This window comes from Budorcas taxicolor, chromosome 1 (assembly GCF_023091745.1).
Source record: "Budorcas taxicolor isolate Tak-1 chromosome 1, Takin1.1, whole genome shotgun sequence".
In the NCBI taxonomy this organism is placed as follows: domain Eukaryota; kingdom Metazoa; phylum Chordata; class Mammalia; order Artiodactyla; family Bovidae; genus Budorcas; species Budorcas taxicolor.
In genome coordinates, this window is record NC_068910.1 from 146,672,930 (window position 1) to 146,692,865 (window position 19,936).

General features: G+C 38.8%; 1 protein-coding gene across 4 annotated transcripts in view; it reads right to left on the reverse strand.

The window, feature by feature from the left end:
* The window catches only part of VPS8 (VPS8 subunit of CORVET complex), a 302,450-nt gene that overhangs the window by 122,724 nt on the left and 159,790 nt on the right, over positions 1–19,936 (reverse strand). For all 4 annotated transcript variants that reach the window (XM_052647321.1, XM_052647322.1, XM_052647320.1 and 1 more), the window contains 2 exons: positions 18,632–18,721; positions 15,822–15,868 (listed from right to left, as the gene is read on the reverse strand). In XM_052647321.1, the coding sequence (XP_052503281.1) occupies positions 15,822–15,868; positions 18,632–18,721 (137 nt within the window). The remainder of the gene's footprint in view (positions 1–15,821; positions 15,869–18,631; positions 18,722–19,936) is intronic.

Below are 19,936 nucleotides of genomic sequence, written 5' to 3' on the forward strand. Positions count from 1 at the left end.
TATTCTATATGGTGGTACATAGCACTCCTATTTTTATTAACAAGACCCTGCAGTTACAGAATAGGAATTATATTTAGAATAGAAAATCTTTTCCAAATAAAGACCTTTATGACCCTCAGTCCTGACCAGAGGTTGGGCAAGGATCTCACTAAATTCTGCTACTTGGAGATATCAATACATGCTGAGGCTAATTCAGTATCTCCTCAAATAGGCTGTAAATCCCAAAGATCAAGTTTTCCTCCTTCTTTATTTCACAACTGCCTTTAAGGCAGGATTTTGTTAAATGACTGCCTATTCCCTATGTAGACCACCACCTGAGTTCTGATCACATAACTTGAAAACTAAGTGTCTGTCCCAACTATACAATAAATTCTGAAACCAAAGACGGTGCTGCATTCATCACCGTTTCCCCAGCATTGGCACAGTACTGTCACAAAATAACAGATGCTCGGTAAACGCACACTGAATTAAACCGAACTGATGAACTAAACAGTACACTGGACTGTCTTCAAACAGATGGACCCAAAATGTAGACTAGAGGAGTGAAAATTACAAGGACTAGGGCCGTAAAGTGAGATGTAGCTAGGACTAAGTCCTGTCAGAAAGTTCTACATGGAGAAAATAGGAGATGAAGATGGCACACTCAGGGGAATGACAGTTCTCTTTGTAGAATCAAAGTTGTGTCTCAATAGAACACAATTAGGTAAAAGAGAAAGGGAATGCAAACCAATTCTTGACATTAAGGTGAGTCCATGTACTTTCCATATGTTTATACACAGTTCAGTTCAGTTGCTCAGTCGTGTCCGACTCCTTGTGACCCGTCAATCACAGCACGCCAGGCCTCCCTGTCTATCACCAACTCCTGGAGTTCACCCAAACTCATGTCCATTGAGTCGGTGATGCCATCCAGTCATCTCATCCTCTGTCGTCCCCTTCTCCTCCTGCCCCCAATCCCTCCCTCCCGGCATCAGGGTCTTTTCCAATGAGTCAGAAACTCTTTGCATCATGTGGCCGGAGTATTGGAGTTTCAGCTTCAGCATCAGTCCTTCCAAAGAAAACCCAGGACTGATCTCCTTTAGGATGGACTGGTTGGATCTCCTTGCAGTCCAAGGGACTCTCAAGAGTCTTCTCCAACACCACAGTTGAAAAGCATCAATTCTTCAGCCCTCAGCTTTCTTCACAGTCCAACTCTCACATCCATACATGACCACTGGAAAAACCATAGCCTTGACTAGACGGACCTTTGTTGGCAAAGTAATGTCTCTGCTTTTGAATATGCTATCTAGGTTGGTCATAACTTTCCTTCCAAGGAGTAAGCATCTTTTAATTTCATGGCTGCAATCACCATCTGCAGTAGGTGGTGCTAATATTATACCTATGTCAGACTTCTGGTAATATGTCTTACAAATGCAAGACTATGGAGCAGATTAAAATCAGACATAAGCACCTGCCGATAAACCACAGTACTTAATTCTTTCCAGAACATTTATTCACAAAACCCTTTACAAGTATTGAAGATGTGAATATGCATCAAACCAAGCAAATCACCCAAATGAATAGATTTTGATGCATTCGTTTTTGAGGGAAATAATGTGTCTGCTGGGAAATGATCAGGAAAATCAACGTAATCAAAACTTTAATAAGTAAATTGTAGCATTAACAAATTTACATCCATTTCTGACTGCTGCTTATCAGTCTTACACATAAAAGCAATTTGCTATATCCATTTCTCAAGCATATTTCTATTATGTCTTTTATCAGCTACCTCCTTTGCCAAATACTCATTCCTAATTTTAATGGCTGTCAAAATTATGTATTTTAGACCTAGACTTTATCTACTCTTTAGGGAATTTCTATTTTAATGACAGAATTGACTCACATGATATAGACATTTAAATACATATAAAGGGAGAATTTTATAAGACTGACACAAGGCTTTCTTTAGTCAGCTTTAAAATAGAGTATACGTATGTCATTTGAAGCATGCACACACACACAAACACACTCCAAAATTCAGGTTGGAGAAAATATTCACTCAGTCTGTGAAAATCAATTAAAAGTATAATCTAGTATAATTGGCTATTTCTGGGAAGGATAAACTATATGTCAGTTTTGAAAAGCATAACTTAAAAATGATTCTAATATTCAAATTTCTGATTTCAAAATATTTGACAAAGAAAATGAATATTTTGCAAGAATAAAAAAGTCTTACCTAGTCCTTCCCCTTCATTCTAAAAGCTGCACAAAAACAGGCCAGTCTAGACTGCTTTTCTAGATCTCTGAGAAAGACTACTTCACAGTCACCTTTAGTGAGTTGCTTTGACAACTGTGGGCCACCTCAGCTTAGCCTAAATCCTGTCTGAACTCTTTGCTCATTTCCATATATCCAGCCCTTGGAGGTGGTGTCATACTGATGACTACTCAGTACCTTTGGACTGAGAATGCAAATAATGACTCACAACCCATTAGAGCAGAGAAGATTATTTTCCATATAGTTTTTATTCAAATCAAGTCACTTCATAAAGCCAGGAAGCTGAAGTCTCAGCTTTCCACATTTATCCCATATTAAAAATTCCATAGTGGACTCCTGTGCAAATTAAACAAAAACCTGAGTTTGCCAATTTGCCTGAAAAAATGCTTTAAATGTGTTAATTATAGGTAGCAAAGACAATACCTACAATTTGCACGAAACTGTAACATAATCAACAATAATGTTCCACAAACGGGACAGGTGACTGCCTAGATGGAAACCTGTCCTCTGGCAAGAAGGAAGCCAGTACTCGGTCTCTCCACTCTCCATGCTGACCCTGCATGATGTGCAGAGCAGCCGGTATTCCTCAGAGAGGAACAGCTGCAATCTTATATACACTTTTATGAAGCACAGTCCAAAGGAGACAGGCTAACAGCAAAGATGCTGCCACATCAAATCAATGTAATAGCAGATTGAAGACAGATCTTTAGCGGACAGGATTGCTTTCCATTTCCTTACTCTAACAATCAAGTGTCAAAATGTCCTCTTCCAAATCTCAATAGAATTTTTGTTACTTATCTGATACTCATAGGAAAAAGGTGTATTGTTTTGAGTGATCGCCTGCATAAGCAGGAAGAATAGATTTTATAAGCCTAATGATTTTATGGATAGAAAAAAAAACTTAGCTGTATAACCTGATCAACTATAAACAATAACTGAATCAATGTAATGCTGTACAGACTTCAAATAAAAACAGGTTAGCTAAAACAATTTTTTTCTACCATGATAATAGTAATAATAATAATAATCACGCAGGTAACAGCAAGTGTATTTTTCTAATGCAAAGCTCTCGGTATCACTAATATCTGCTACTGACCCTACTAGAAAAGACTGCCTTAATGTGGCCCAAGTAGATTAAAGAGTGAAAAACTGCAGGTCCTGGCATCTCAGTATAATATAATTTGATACACTTTCAGTTTTGCATGGGAAACTTGAACCATTTTCTCTCCCAAAGGATAGATGGAATTAGAACAGATAGAAAAAAGGCAGTTCTATGACACCACCACAGAGACAGTCTTTAAACAGACAGTGGGTCAGACTATTATAAATCTATTATGATATATATACGTAATTCTGACCATAAAAAGGACAAATATTTCTGGTCTCTAGTCTAGCATGCAAAGAGCTTCAGTTCAGTTCAGTCGCTCAGTCATTTCTGACTCTTTACAATCCTATGAATTGCAGCATACCAGGCCTCCCTGTCCATCACCAACTCCCAGAGTTCACCCAAACTCATGTCCATCAAGTTGGTGATGCCATCCAGCGATCTCATCCTCTGTCGTCCCCTTCTCTTCCTGCCCTCAACCTCTCCCAGCATCAGAGTCTTTTCCAATGAGTCAACTCTTCACATGAGGTGGCCAAAGTACTGGAGTTTCAGCTTCAGCATCAGTCCTTCCAAAGAACACCTAGGACTGATCTCCTTTAGAATGGACTGGTTGGATCTCCTTGCAGTCCAAGGGACTCTCAAGAGTCTTCTCCAACACCACAGTTGAAAAGCATCAATTCTTCAGCCCTCAGCTTTCTTCACAGTCCAACTCTCACATCCATACATGACCACTGGAAAAACCATAGCCTTGACTAGACGGACCTTTGTTGGCAAAGTAATGTCTCTGCTTTTGAATATGATATCTAGGTTGGTCATAACTTTCCTTCCAAGGAGTAAGCGTCTTTTAATTTCATGGCTGCAATCACCATCTGCAGTGATTTTGGAGCCCCCCAAAATAAAGTCTGACACTGTTTCCATGGTTTCCCCATCTATTTCCCATGAAGTGAGCTTAAAAGTTATCAATTCCATCCTCACAGGAAAAAAAGTTGAACAAACTGAAAATCAACAGCTCTTTTTGGATCCATCTGAGAAAGGAGGTCACAGAGCAAACTGCCACCCCTCAACTTTGAGAGAGGTGGATACAAAGTATCATAGCTAGCTGGAGCAGAAGCCCAGAAGCAGAGACCACTGCTGCTGGGCAGGACTGGGGCAGGAAAACCTAAACTGTAATTGACAACACACTGGAGGTTCAGTGAGGACCAAATTCAGTTAAAAATTCCAGAGGGGCTATGTCTTGTCAGGGAGTTCTCATACTTCTGTTAGTTTTACCTCCAGCAGGATCGCCAGATTCACTGTGAGGACTGGAGAAAAATCCCATCATGCTTCAGCAGAGGTAGGGGAAATGTGGCCACTTTGAAATACAACTGGAGCACTTTGTCCTTCTTAACAAGGCTTGCTGTAGGGACTGAAATAGACACCCCCAAATTTGGGTGTTGAAGTCCTAATTCCCAGTTCCTCACAAGGTGACCTTACTTGAAAATAAAATCTTTGCATATGTAATTAGTCAAGTTAGCATGAGGTTATACTGGAGTAGGGTGGGCCTCTAGTCCAATACAATTAGTGTCCTTCAAAGAAGAGGAAATCTAGACACAAACATACACCAAGCGAGAATGCTAGGTGAAAGCTGAAGACTGGGTGATGCTTCTACTGGTTAAGGAATGCCAAAGGCTGCCAGCAAATCAGCAGAAGCTAGAGACAAGGCAGTGAACAGATTCCTTCTCACAGCCCTCAGAAGGCACCCAACCTGCCAAAACTCATCATGGGCTTCAAGCCTCCAGAACTGGGGTGATAAATTGTCGTTTAAGCCATACAGTTTGTGGTGCTTTATTAAGAAAGCCCTGACAGATCTAATATACCTGCCCTACTATTACATTAGCTCCAAACCAACTGGGCTTTTCCCAGAGTATAACTAAGCTGCTGTTGTTCAGTCACTAAGTCGTGTCCAATTCTCTGCAACCCTATGTACTGCAGCATACCATGCTTCCTTGTCCTTCACTATCTTCTAGAGTTTGCTCAAATTCACATCTATTGAGTCAGTGATACTACCTAACCATCTAATTCTCTGCCGCCTTCTTCTCCTTTTGCCTTCAATTCTTCCCAGCATCAGGGTCTTTTACAATGAGCTGGCTCTTCGCATCAGGTAGCCAAAGTAACTAAGCCAAGAAACGCCCAATTCCAGCCTGCTCTAGCCTTTCATGTGGGGAAAGGGAAATGCCCAACTCCAGCACCCTCTAGCCTTCTTGTCTCACTTAAAGCGGGGTTGGGGGCCAAGAGATACTTGGAAAGGTCACAGAGGCACTGCCTCATGAAAAGACTAAAAGTTCATCACAGGACAACAGAATGCTTCTTCCCATCACTGTCATACCTCACTGCCACATCAGCAGTGCTTCTAAATAACAGGGACATGCAAAGAAAGAACCACACATCTCAGACCTCACTTTAGCAGAAGTCCTGCGTGCTGTGTGCATGTGTGTGCTCAGTTGTGTCCAACTCTCTGCAACCCCATGGACTGTAGCCCACCAGACTCCTCTGTCCACGGCTTTTTCCAGGCAAGAATACTGGAGTGAGTTGCCACTTCATACTCCAGGGCATATTCCTCCCAGATAAACATAAAAACTCATACCAAAGGCCTACTTACTTCTAGTCCTTTTACAATCTACATTATGTCTAGCTTTCAACAACAAAAGTATAGGACATATTAAAACACACAAAGAGATGGTTTGAAGCAACTTTGCAAGCATCAGAATCACACTCAAATATGGCAGAGATGCTGGAATTACCAGACAGGAATCTAACACAACCATGATTAATATGCTAAGGGATCTAAGGGAAAAACTGACAACATATAAGAACATTTGGGTAAAGTAAGCAGAGAAATGGTAACACTAAGAAAGAATCAAAAGAAAATGCTAAAAAGAAAAAACATTAAAAGAAATGAAGAATGTCTTTGATGGGTACATCAATAGTCTGCACACAGCTGAGGAAAGAATCACTGAACTTCAAGATAGGTCAACAGAAACTTTCAAAACTGTAACACAAAGAGCAAAAAGACTGGGCATGGGGCTGGGAAATCAAACAGAATATCCAAGAACTATGGGACAAATACACCTGGTATAATATATACAAGGTGGCAATATGATAAGGATTAAAAAAGGAGGAAAAGTTCAGAATAAATATTTGAAGCAATAATGACTGAGAATTTCCTCAAATTAATGAAAGATACCAAACCACATATCTAGGAAGCTCAGACAGAACCAAGCAGGAAAAATAGCAAAAATCTACTGGAGTGGGTAGCCCTTCCCTTCTCCAGGGGATCTTCCCAACCCAGGAATCGAATCTAGGTCTCCCACATTGCAGGCAGATTCTTTACCAGCTGAGCCACAAGGGAAGCCCAAGAATACTGGAGTGGGTAGTCTATCCCTTCTCCAGCGGATCTTCCTGACCCAGGAATTGAACCAGGGTCTCCTGCATTGCAGGTGGATTCTTTACCAACTGAGCTATCAGGGAAGCTCCAGAAAATCTACACTTAGGCATATTATGTCGAAACTGCGGAACACCAAAGACAAAAGAAAAAAACCCAGAAGGAAGCCAGCAGAGTGGGAGGGGGGTGATGAAGACAGCTTCACATACAGAGAAGCTAGGATAAGAATTATATCAGACTTCTCTTCATAAACCATGAAAGCAAGAAGAGACTGGAGGGAAATATTTCCAGTGTTGAAAGAAAAATACTAACCTAGAATTCCATATTCAGTAAAATTATCTCTCAAAAGTGAAGACGTATTAATACTTTCTCAGACAAAAGTTAAGGGAATACATTGTCAGTAAACTTGCCTTTCAAATAATGTTAGTTCTTCAGAAAGAACAAAAATGATGCAGGTCAGAAATGTGGATCTACATAAAAAAAGGAAGAGCACTGGGAAAGGAATAAATGAAGGTAAAGTAGAAATTTTATTTTCTTATTCTTAATTATCGTAACAGGTAATAGTGTCAAAAGAATAATAGTAACAATGTGTTCAGTGATTATAGTTTATAAATAAGTGAAATGAATGACATTAATATTATAAGACACAGGAATAAGAAATTATGAATGTTATCTACCCATGAAGTACTACAGTGTTACAGTTGAACTTGGAATTAGTTATAAATGTATATTCAAAAATCAAAAGATAACTACTAGAAAAATTTTTAAGAACTATAATTAATATACTAAGAGAAGAAAAATGGAATCATATATAAAATGCTCAATAAGTCAGAGGAGGCATAAAGGAAAAGAAAACAAACAAAAAAGAAAAAACAAAGGTGATGAAAAAATAGTAGTATAAATAAAACAGAAGAAAGGGTAGGATTTTTTAAAAGCCAAAAACTACTTAATATGTGTCCTTTTCATTGTAAACAGAAAAATATGGGTATCTGGGACGTTTTCTTTAAATATAAAACAAGCAACGTTTTTGAAACTTTAGTATGTAGCAATCACATGAAACTTCATTGTGTCACAAATTCTAAAAGCAAAGAGCAGACCATTCATTCCAAACTCCTAACAATTGCCCTCATTTTTATTATTAACTTACCCATCTAAACTTTTATCATGGAAATGGCAACCCACTCCAGTATTCTTGCCTGAGAAGTCTTAAGGACAGAGGAGCCTGGTGAGCTATAGTCCATGGGGTCACAAAAGAGCTGGATGTGACTCAGTGACAAAACAACAATAAGCAATCTATGGGGGCAATGAATATGGTAAGCATGAAGCTATCTACACCACACATCACCCAATTATCATTTATTCATACACACCAACAGCATGCGTGTGTAACATTTATTGTTATATATTTTCCAGTTTAATATTATTCAAACATTCACACTGCCATGTTTGCCAACTTGGTATTCAATTATGTTTATATATCTTACCATTTAGACAGCTGCTTCCCTCATCTACTTTCTTAGACAGTTTTTTTCACTATAAGTATGCTGACAGGGATAATTTAATATTAACTACTTTTTTCTTATGGTATTTTCTTAGAATATATTTTCAAAATGGACTCACTGGAGCAAAGCACATGTATAACCTTAGAGTGCTTAATACATATAGGTTAAAGGCGTGCTGCAATTCATGGGGTTGCAAAGAGTCGGACACGACTGAGCGACTAAACTGAACTGAAACTATGAAAGGAAAGAAAGTGGACTAAAAGGAAGGAACACATATTGAAAGGGCAGGCAGAACAACCCTGTGCAGTGTATCCCATGAACAGATAGTTCAATACTACTGAGGAACAAAGGGGAAAAGAGAAATGGCAGAATGGAAGAAAATTAAGTTGAACCGATACTCCTAAATAAAATTAAGAAGGGTCTTTTATACCATAAATCCAGGATTTTACCCTGCATAACAGAAGCTAAAAGAACTTTGAGAAAGGGAAACAGAACATTATCATTATTTGGCTGTTTGAAAATAGAAGTAGAAAAATTAAGAGGGCTGATTACGAGACCATCAACAGAGACCAGGAGAGAGATATTGAAGGCATGAAGGAGGGGAGTGGAGGGGGACCAGAGGAGGACTCACATGTAAGAGATAGCCAAGAAGTACATTTTGATGATTAACTTATTCTGTGTAGTAGGGCTGAAAAGATGCAGAGGACCGGTGAAGAAAAGTTAAACGCATCACCGCACCTAGTATTTTATTTAAGATGCTTACACTACAATTGCCTCTGAAGCCAGGGTCCCATCTTATTCACCATTTTATCTCCCATGCCTGTCACAGTGCTTAGTATGCTGTAGTTACTCAGTAAGTTTTTAAATGAAATAAATGTGTGGATACTGCCATTTGCTAAGAAAGAAAATAAAGGAAGAGGAACACACTGAGATTGAAAAAACAGTATAATTTTGAGCTACTTCAATCTCTCACATGTCGCTTAGCAGACAGCAATCTCACTATAAAGAATTATTAAGGAATAAAGATATAATTGAATGTCAGCTATCTATCTGTCTACCCATCCATCCATTCATTTAGTTACCTGAAAGGAGATTAGGAGATGATGATGTGTAAGGATTTAGAAGATTGAATTTGAGTTGCTGGCAAAAATACTAACCAGAGACAGAGTATCTGATGGTGAATCTGGCCAAGTACACACTCACTGAAGCAGGAATGCATTTTTATATGTTAAAGTTCATGAAGATATATAATATTCTTTTCTTTTTAACTTTGAAATATGATATTTCAACACTGTGTCAGTATCTTAAAGTATCCCTTCAAAATTATCCAGAGAAACAGTGACAGATACAAGTTAAATCAATGTATAACCATTTCCATAATCTATGTTTTTGTTCCTTAGCAAAGACACTCATTTCCTTAGCAATGTTCAATTTTTATTTTATTTTGATTAAAGACTTAGAAACACAATGTGATGTTTCATGTTGTTTTTTTTTTTTCTACAAGAAAATCATACCACATATTTCAGAGGCATCCAGAATATTGTTAACAAAGGCTAAAATTGACATTACCAAGAAAACTGTACTGAGGAAAATACTGTAAATATAAACACACTTGTACATTCTCTTCATTCCTTATGAAGCTCATAGCCCCACAAAAACTACCAGTGTCCTTTTGCATTGTCCTTCAAGCGTCCCCCCTGTACAAAGGACCTGCACCTGGATGTAAACATATCAGAACTGCGGTAAGAATTCCTGGCCAGCAGGAATGCACATGGGGAGTAGGGGTGGGGTAGAGTTTCATGTAGCAGCTGTCTCAAAAGAAGGAAATTGGAAGAGGATGCAAATCCTTTCTCTCCCAGGCTGCTGGCCTCAATTCAGGCAAATAATTTGCTTCTGGAGGATTAACCTCCCTCCCTTCAAAACTATCTAATCTTTCTATATACAAATGCCACCATTATCTTTGTAGGTCAATTAATTCTACAAAGGACATTATTTACAGAGCAAAGGTAACTTAAAGACATTGGATAAAGAAAATAGAGAAATACATGTGAGAATTCAACTAGATTACTGGTTCCCTAAAAAATGCTGTTGACAAAATAATGAAATAATAAATTCTTGCTTTAAGTACTCAATAAATACAAGTAAATGTTAAATCAAATATGCATAAACTACACACACACACACAGAAGAATGAGGGTTTTGGGGAGAAAAAAAGCAATATTCTGATTTGACACATATATACAAGCAGTCCCCATCTCAAAATAACTCTTTCATTTTCTCTACTTTCCAGAATGCCACAATAGGAGCTTCATGAGAGGAAAAACCTGGATGTTTAAAAAAAAAAAAAAAAGCCTTACTGCTTAAGAAGAACAGAAAGAGAAGAATCAAAGGCAAAAATAGTCTGAAGTTGTCTGCCAGGGAGAACTGCTGAGCAGAACCAGTCTACCTCCTCTTGATGTTCTTTTGACCCTAAACCCCTTTTTCTACACTCCCCTTGGTTCCCACTTCAGTTTTCCCAGTACCTGCAAAGATTCTAATCCTTTACTTCAGATCTGTCAACAGCATATTCATTTACAAAGGCTAAACTGGGATGGGAAATCATTCAGAGATCAACGTAAACTAGTCCATACTACCTTGAGGTCAACTGGCATTGAAAAAGGGCTTTTTCAAAGTTGTGTATACTTCACTGTATTCATATGGTAACTGTACATTCTCACTGTAAAAGTGTCACATGATACAGAAATTGACAAGCAACTGGCAAGAGTTTTGAGTGTTTTGATTGGGGCATGGAAGAAGTTAATCTTGGATTTTACCTAAGATCAATACTGTATTTCTGAATGTGCTTATAAAGTGGAGAGCTTGAAGTGTGTACACCCTGCACCCCTTGAAAGAAGGGGACAGAGTGGGAGGAGGCAGAGTTCAGAGGGCACCCAAGACAAACTATAATTCAGAACTTGGTGTAAGGCAGGCTCCGGAAGCAATGCCTCCTTACTTACTCTGAACTCAACCTTCCTAACCTTCCTTCCCCTCAATCCAGAATTCAATGTACATATTATCAGTGATGGGGTTCAGGACACACTTTCCCAAAATATAGCATGTTGGCATATTGATGGACTCTCTGGCCTTCCCCTTCTCCCGTGAAGCAGATCATAAGACTACCTTATGAAAGGGTGGAGAAGGAAATGGTAACCCACTCCGGTATTCTTGCCTGGAGAATTCCATGGACAGAGGAGCCTGGTGGGCTACAGTCTATGGGGTCACAAAGAGTCAGACATGAGTGAGTGACTAATACTGACTTACTACTTGTGAAAGGTATTCTCTCTCTTCCTAGAGGGAAGGAGCTTCCTCATCTCTGAAGATAGAGAGACACTGAGAGGAATCCAAACAAACATGTCTTGCTAAGTTTCCCTCAGTTTATTACCCTTAGCTCATATCCTTCAGTCCCAGTACATGTGTCCATGACTTTCTACTTTTCGTCAAACCTAGCATAAAATGCTCAGGTTTAAGTGCTTTCCATATCACATAAAACACTCAATAAATTTGTATGCTTTTCCCTTCTTATGAAGGACCTAAGCTATTCCATTTCGTTAAAAGAAAAACTCCATTTTGTAAGGTTCCGGGAAAAGAGCCTTTGGAAATCCCCTGACCTCACCCCACCACCCACGAGCCAACCGGATCCCAAACCAAAATCTCCTGACTTAACACTCAGGAACTTGTGGTCTACCTAGACAATAGGGACCAATCAAGAACCAACACACAACCCTTCGAAAGAAAGTGACCAATCAGACGTCCCCCTACCTAGAAATCCCTTTTTTCCATGTATACTCCCTATAGAAGCAATGTAATCCACAACCCGGGGCTCCTCCCTATAGCCGCTGCGTCAGTAACGGTGGGAGCCCCAGCTGGAGCTTGGTAATAAAAAACTGTCTTGCTTTTGCATCGGATATCGGTTCCTGGGTGGTTGTTGGGAGATTTTGCGACTTGGGCATAACACTTAACCTGCCTAGAACCTAGAAAGGTAGAAGGAAAACAGTTTTTCCTACTCTCACTGGTATTATAGATTAACATTGTGAATCAAACAGGCTTTTATGGGTTAGTTGAGATACTATCATTTAAAATACTGTTTATATAAAAATGATTGTACTGAAATGCCAAACATCAAATTTAAAATAAATTTACAGCATAATCAAAATTGATGCCTGCCTCCTAGGTAAGACATAAAGTAAGAGGATGAAGTGTAATGGGTTCTGGGTTGGGACTCTCAAAGCAGAACACTAGGTCTTTGGCATCTTGGATATGGTGGATCAGTAGGAAAGTATGCTCTTTTTAAAGGTGGAGCTGAAGTTTTCAGTCTTTTTCTGTTAAAGAAAAAATTACCCATGACACTTGTTAAAACAGTAAGGTAGACTTTATTGGGACTATCATGATAGGCATAAGGAATACAATGGGGTGTCGCAGTAAGGGAGAGAGGCTGGGCTCAACTCAAATACAAGAAGTGGAGATTTATAGCCATGGGGTAGGGGGCAGTCCATGGATAGAAAATTACTAAGAGGATAGGATAATTCTTTGACAAACTGACCTAACAGAATACTTGCTGAAAGCAGGCCAGGATGATCAGATATTTCCTAGGTGGGTGGTAGGGAACAAGAAATTTGGACAGATATCAAGGGTGACCAGATACTGACGGTGAGGATTCTGGCTAAGCTGACATAGCAGGATTCTTCAAAATACACTTCACAAAAACAGGGATGGAAGCTCAAGGTCAGACCTAGTGGAGCAGAGGGCTCAGAGGAGTCTGAATAAAGTTTGGTCAAGAGGAGAATCTCTGTCAACTCTTAATTTCTCTAGGCTAAAGTAAAGCTGGCAACCTGGCTGTTATCAAAAGTGAGGACATTCCAGGTCATGTGGCTTTGTGGGGAGAGGAAAGCGAAAGGACTGTGTGTGCACTGCTCCTCTCTGAAGTAGGTGAGACAGAGCCTCAGAGCTGAATTGATGTGACAAGGAAGGAGTGTGTGAAAAGTTAACTTAGAGTTAATTATCCTGGGTTGGGAGCTATTTAGGGAGATAAAATATACTGCTATTGTTTAGTCGCTAAGTGGCGTCCGATTCTTTTGTAACCTCATGGACGATAGCCTGCCAGGCTCCTCTGTCTATGGGATTTCCCAGGCAACAATACTGGAGTGGGTTGCTATTTCCTTTTCCAGGGGATTTTCCCAACTTGGGAATTGAACTTGTGTCTCCTACATTGGCAGGCAGATTCTTTACCATGGAGCCACCAGGGATATACTGAGTAAATGTAAAATTATTTGTGGTTTGCTAGTGAACAAAACAATTGTCATAGAACTCCTAAAGGATCTTCAGTTCAGTCGCTCATATGTTATAAAGGATCTTACCTTATGACATATTTACAGTCTAGGTATAGGTAATAATAAAGCAGGACTTTTCATGGAAGACCTCTAATACTCTTGTGATTTGCCATTTTTATTACTGTGAAGTTTAACTAAATTAAATATCAGAGCAATAGCAGAGCAAATGACTATACTGATACTATACCTAATATTTTTTTAATACTTTTTTTAAAAATTAAGATTTCATCACCATCGTCCTTTATACTTTGCTACCTATGAGAAAAGGCCAAGTACAAAGCTGAACTTCTCTGTCCTTCCAGCTTGAGTATCTCCAGATAGGATGGTTGGAGAACAAGGACTCAGTTAAAATAAATTACTCAAGGGGAAGAGGAGTCAGGTCTTAAGAGAATGGACCTGATACTGGTGGGATAGAAGGAATTCTGCTCTGGGGAAAAAAGGTACATGGGATCTAGAGAAAGGACTGGGCACCTCCTTCCTCTTCCACTTAGCTCAGTCCTCCTTGGCCCCCTATCCCTTCTTCTCAGCTCCACCCTCAGCCCCATCCTTCTACCAGCTCTCTTCCTTCCCTCCTACCCCTAATCATAATTCTAAGGCATCTCCATCAGTTAATTCCAGCAGTGGGCTAGGGCCCAAACTGGATCTGAAGGAAGAAAAAATGACTCATACAAATTAAAAAAAGATGTTGAGCCTCAGTAATTTCTGCAACCAGGGAATTAAAACACAGATACTTTGAAAAGGTATTGAACTGGAGCTCAGGAGGGTATGTAGTCAGACTGCTTTTCTCAACATCCGCACATCTGTATGACTCAATTTAAAGAAGCATAATCTGGTTAAGGTTTAAATGATAAAAATTTCAAAGAATTTTTACAATCTACAAAATTCCTGGTATTTTGGATTTAAATAGGCAGAGAATACTAGAATAACCAAAATTTTATATTTTTATAATAATATACTTTGGCCACCTAATGCAAAGAGCTGACTCATTTGAAAAGACCTTGATGCTGGGAAAGACTGAGGGCATGAGAAGGGGATGACAGAGGATCAAATGGCTGGATGGCATCACTGACTCGATGGACATGAGTCTGAGTGAACTCCGGGAGTTGGTGATGGACAGGGAGGCCTGGCGTGCTGCGGTTCATGGGGTCACAAAGAGTCGGATACGACTGAGCGACTGAACTGAACTGAATCTCTAAAGTAAGTATACGACTGTTTTCAGTGGCTAGTGTACATTACAAGGCATGTGAAAGCTATGTCACCCTAGAACATTACATTCAAGTCAGTGATACTTAACTCCAGATGTACATCATGATAATTCTGTGGGGTTGGGCTCAGGCACCTATATTTTTAAAAGTTTCTTAGGTGATTCTGACACAAAATTCTAGTTAAGAGTGACTGTCTTAAAACTGTTAGTTGCTCAGTCATGACCGATTCTTTGCCCATGGACTATAGCCTGGCAAGAATACTGGAGTGGGCAGCCATTCACTTCTCCAGGGGACCTTCCTGACCCAGGGATCAAAGCCAGGTCTCCTGCATTGCATGCAGATTTTACTGTCTGAGCCACCAGGGCAGGAAGACATTAAGATCTCACATACAGAGCTGCTTTGCTTACAGACCCATTACTAATCTCATCATCTCCTTGGTTTAGTTTTTATTTGATGAGTATTACAGGAGCACTTAAATAAACATTTAAACTTTCCTTTCCCACACCTCCAGAAAGTTATTTAAAACTAAACATTTCAAATGAAAGTTTAAAAAGTAATACATTTAAAGGTGGGCTGGGAACTAGGTTATTTACTTTGAAAAGTAAAGCTGTCAATCTACAGTGTAGAATAAGGAATCAAGAGGAGTGATGCTACCAGAAGCAGGGGAAGCTAGATGGTCATCAAATTCTTCCTGAAACATGTCCTAATGGCATGCCTTCATTATTTTCTTTACATCGATGACAACTTACCACGTAGGTTCACATTCAAATGGGAAGGAAAATATACCTTCAAGATGTAATCAATTTTCAATCATGTATTTAGAATAATCTCTGTAACCAGTACTCCTGCTAATATTAAAAATCAAGAGCTGACTGTACCATCTGGATATCATGAGTCAGTTTCTTAAACTCAATTCATTTCCTCTGGTTTTTCATCCATGTATCATGAAAAACTAAATTTTATAAACATACCTTGGGTCAAGAAGGCTTCTCAAAAACTTGAAAAGCAAAACCTGGTTCTGAACAGAAAAATAAAGAATACAATTAAATATTAACAAACTCTTCCAATTATGCTGTGATAAAGAATTTTACAACATCCCTTTAAAAAGCGTGCATGCGTATGTTTTACTTCTAGTAAGCTCTCTGTGCAGGTCTAAGAAATGCTGAAGAATCCTTTGGAGGTCAGTTCTTCTCAGTAATTCTAATCATTGTCACATATTCAATTCTGAGTGCAGAAGAAAAACATAAATACATTGTTTTACCCCTCAATCCTTGCCAAAAAAAGCCCTCTGCTGAGACAAATCCTGTAACAGTTCTCAGCATGAAGACCCTTGGAATGGGTCCAGAGCAAGTGCTCTGACCTGTTCTGGCTGCACAGATGGGTTCACCCTGCCTCACCTGGTTCTCCCTGTGACAATGGCCAACTGTGAGACAGTTAACCTAGGTGAGGCTCAAATAGCAACCACCACCAAAAAAGCTCATTAACTTTCCAATACAATCAACTACAGAAGAGACAGCAAACTACAACAAGTTAAGCCTGGTGTGCTGCAGTCCATGGGGTCACAAAGAGTCGGATACGACTGAGTGACTGAACAACAACAATACTGCATGATGTCATAGTTTAATAATACATATAACATATACAGTGCTTTTATAAGACATATTGATATGAGTGCTGATGGATGATTCATCTTGTAAATATACAACAGTATTGATAAATTTTGTTCAGTACTGTAAATGTATTTTCTCTTCCTTAAGATTTTCTTAATAACATTTTCCTTTCTCTAGCTCACCTATTCTAAGAATACAGTATATAATACATATAATATACAAAGCACGTGTTAACTGAAGGTTTCTGTTACTGGTAAGATTCCCAGCCAACAGTAGGCTATCAGTAGTTAGTCGAAAGTTATATAGGGACTTTTGCCTGCATTGGGATTGGCACCCCTAACCCCTGCATTGTTCAAGAGTCAACTGTATATGTTTTTATATCCTTATCATTTTATCAATGTGCTTTTGGCCTATGGCCTCCCTTGTGGCTCAGCTGAAAAAGAATTCGCCTACAATGCAAGAGACCTGGGTTCGATCCATGGGTTGGGAAGATCTCCTGGAGAAGGGAAAGGCTAGCCACTCCAGTATTCTGGCCTGAAGAATTCCATGGACTGTATAGCCCATGGGGTCACAGAGTCAGACCCGACTGAGTGACTTTTCTCTTCTTTCTTTTGGCTCACAGCCAAAAGATATATTCACTGAATTAACAGATGACTCCTTATCTTGAGTTAATGGACCTCATCATACTGGACAACCAACCCTATAGACCCAGGAGTCATTTTTTTACTCTACCCATCACATTCAACTAATTTCCAAGCCCCTCACATTTTATTTCACAAATGTATCTTACACTTGTCCTCTCCACTGGCACTGCTTTCATCCTGTCCTAACCATTTCTTGCCAAGACCTTTTGCCTTCCCACTGGTCTCACCTCTATTTGCTCTCTTTGCCAGCCCATTCTCCACACACAGAGTTAATATTCCATCAAATGAATCTACTGGTATCACTCCTCTGTCTCCAGCACACAGAAGATATAGCATAATTTCTTAGCATTATATATATGACTGTCCATTATCATCCCCCAAACTCTTATTTTCCAGTCTCTATACATTTAATTCCTTCCTTCCAATATACCTTTTACAGATTAATCTAATGCTTCTTCCACCATCGTCTTCACCACATCATTCTCTGAATACGAATGCTGCTTCATGCCTTACCCAGAGCCCTTTATTTAGAATGCCCTTTTCAATTCTCTGCCTGGAAAACTGACACCAATTATTCAAGACCCAGTTTGGGCGTATCTGGGAACACTTGTCTGACTTGCTCACACAGTCCTCATTCTCTCCTCTTGTTCCTACAGCACTTTCTATGTATGTCTGGTGTAGAGCTTATAACACTATACTGTGGTTATATAAGTGCTTCTCTATTCCACACGAAAAATTAAGAAAAAGACTATATTCTTATTAGTGTCCCCCCAGAGCCTACGATACTGTGGTACAGAGTGGGGCCACAGTAGTATGTAGTGTGAATATGAATGAATGAAATGAAATGAAATCCATACCTTTATCACTCATGCCAGCTGCCTCCCCCTTCTTGCACACCTAACTTCTACTACTATTACCACTTGAGGACTCGGTTGTGCTACCTGCCCCTGTCACTGTCCTACTCTCTACCTCTATCACTTGTGGCCACAATGGTAGTGAGCAAAACTCACTAATAGCACTACCACAGTAGTGACAAATGGAATGCTGGTCCATTAGACAGTACTTCAAACTGAGCATCTCAGTATTCAGCATTAAAACAGCTGTATTCTAGCTAAGATTTTTCCCCAAAAAAAGTTCTAAATAGACGGCATTCGCCCAATAGGAGCATGATAGAAATCTAAACAAATAACATGAACTCCGAAGAGAATATGGTCATAGTCACTATAGAAAAAGATTAGAGTTGGAGCGGTGGGGAGGACTCTCTGTGGATTACGATTTTAGAGTAAGTACAGGTTATTTTTCCAAAAATGTTTCTGTGACGGTAATATTCACTATGCACAAAGATAAATTCCCTCATTTCTAGACTCAGATTATCACAGAATTGCTTCTAAGCATGGACATGCACACACACCATATGTAGAAACTGCTACTAAAAGGCAACAATGAACGGAAGAAGCCATCACAATAAACATTTCTTAGGTGGGTACTCAGTAACTGTCTCTCCACTAGATGCTCTACAGAATTTACCTGAAGTTTCTTAATGACTGTTTCGATCTGTTCAGAAAAGTGAGTAGCAACCAGCTCTGCAGCTTTACCGGGCTTCAGGGCCACAAGTTCCTGTAACAAAAGAAAAAGATAAAAATAATCTTCAGTGTTAAATTTAAACAGAATTTCCACAGATGTGACGCATAATACCAACATCAATACTTTCACGAGCTTCTATACTGCTTTTCAGGAGACCTCAATATAGAGCCACAATTTAAAGACATATTACAAGTGAGCAAAATCAGAAAAACATCATGTTAAAAAAAAATCAGGTTTTTATATAAAAGGTAATTCAGAATTCGTAGAAAATGAAAGCACTAAAATTTTGGATTTAGGCCATGATATCTACGGCATGAATGTAAGAACAAAAGCTCCCCAAATTCCCTGCTAGTGAATTTACCCTTGAGCTTAAAGTAATAACTTAAAGAAGTGGAAAAAAAAAAAAAACCAAAACCCACAGTTGCAATTTCTTTAGCTAAGGCTTCTGAAACTTTACCTCCAATGCCTTGTAGATTCTGAAACCAAAACTGTTTTAAGAAATTAACTTAAGGTCATAAATCTTAAATGACACTAAGAGGTTGACCACTGTTAATAAGACCTATTTCTGTCAAATCTAAGACTTGCCATCTGCCCTCTCCTTGAACTTTCCTAGACACTACTGGCTATCCCTTTCATCTTGAAACTCTCTTCTTTCTTGGTTTCTGTGACCCTATTCTACCTTTTCAATTGTATGATTCGTAGCTAAAATGCAAAGACTGTCTATAGATCACATATTGTACTGTCAAATAAAAATATGATGAACTATCACAACTGTAATATTCATGATATATATCTAATAATTTTGTGTTGATATTTTAGGATTAATAATACTTAGTTGACACAAATAACTGCAGTTTATACTATTTTCATACAACACATCTCAAAATAGAAAAGGCACAACTAATCAATATCACATATAAAAGGGGGATATTACTATTGATCTTCAGATATTAAAAAGATAAACCAATACAATATTGTAAAGTAAAAAAAAAAAACAAAAATTTTTTAATTGATTGGAAATCAAAAGTTGAAAAAAACAGATAAACTATTATGAATTAATCTATGTCAAGAATTTGAAAATTTAGTCAAAATGGCTAAATTCTTAGAAAAATGTAATTCAATAAACTGACTTAAGAAACAGAAAATCTGCATTGATTAGTAGTCACTAAAGAAATTGAATGAATAGTCAAAAATCTTCCTATATAAAACACTCCAGGCCCATACAGCTTCACTGGTAAGTTCCCAGCA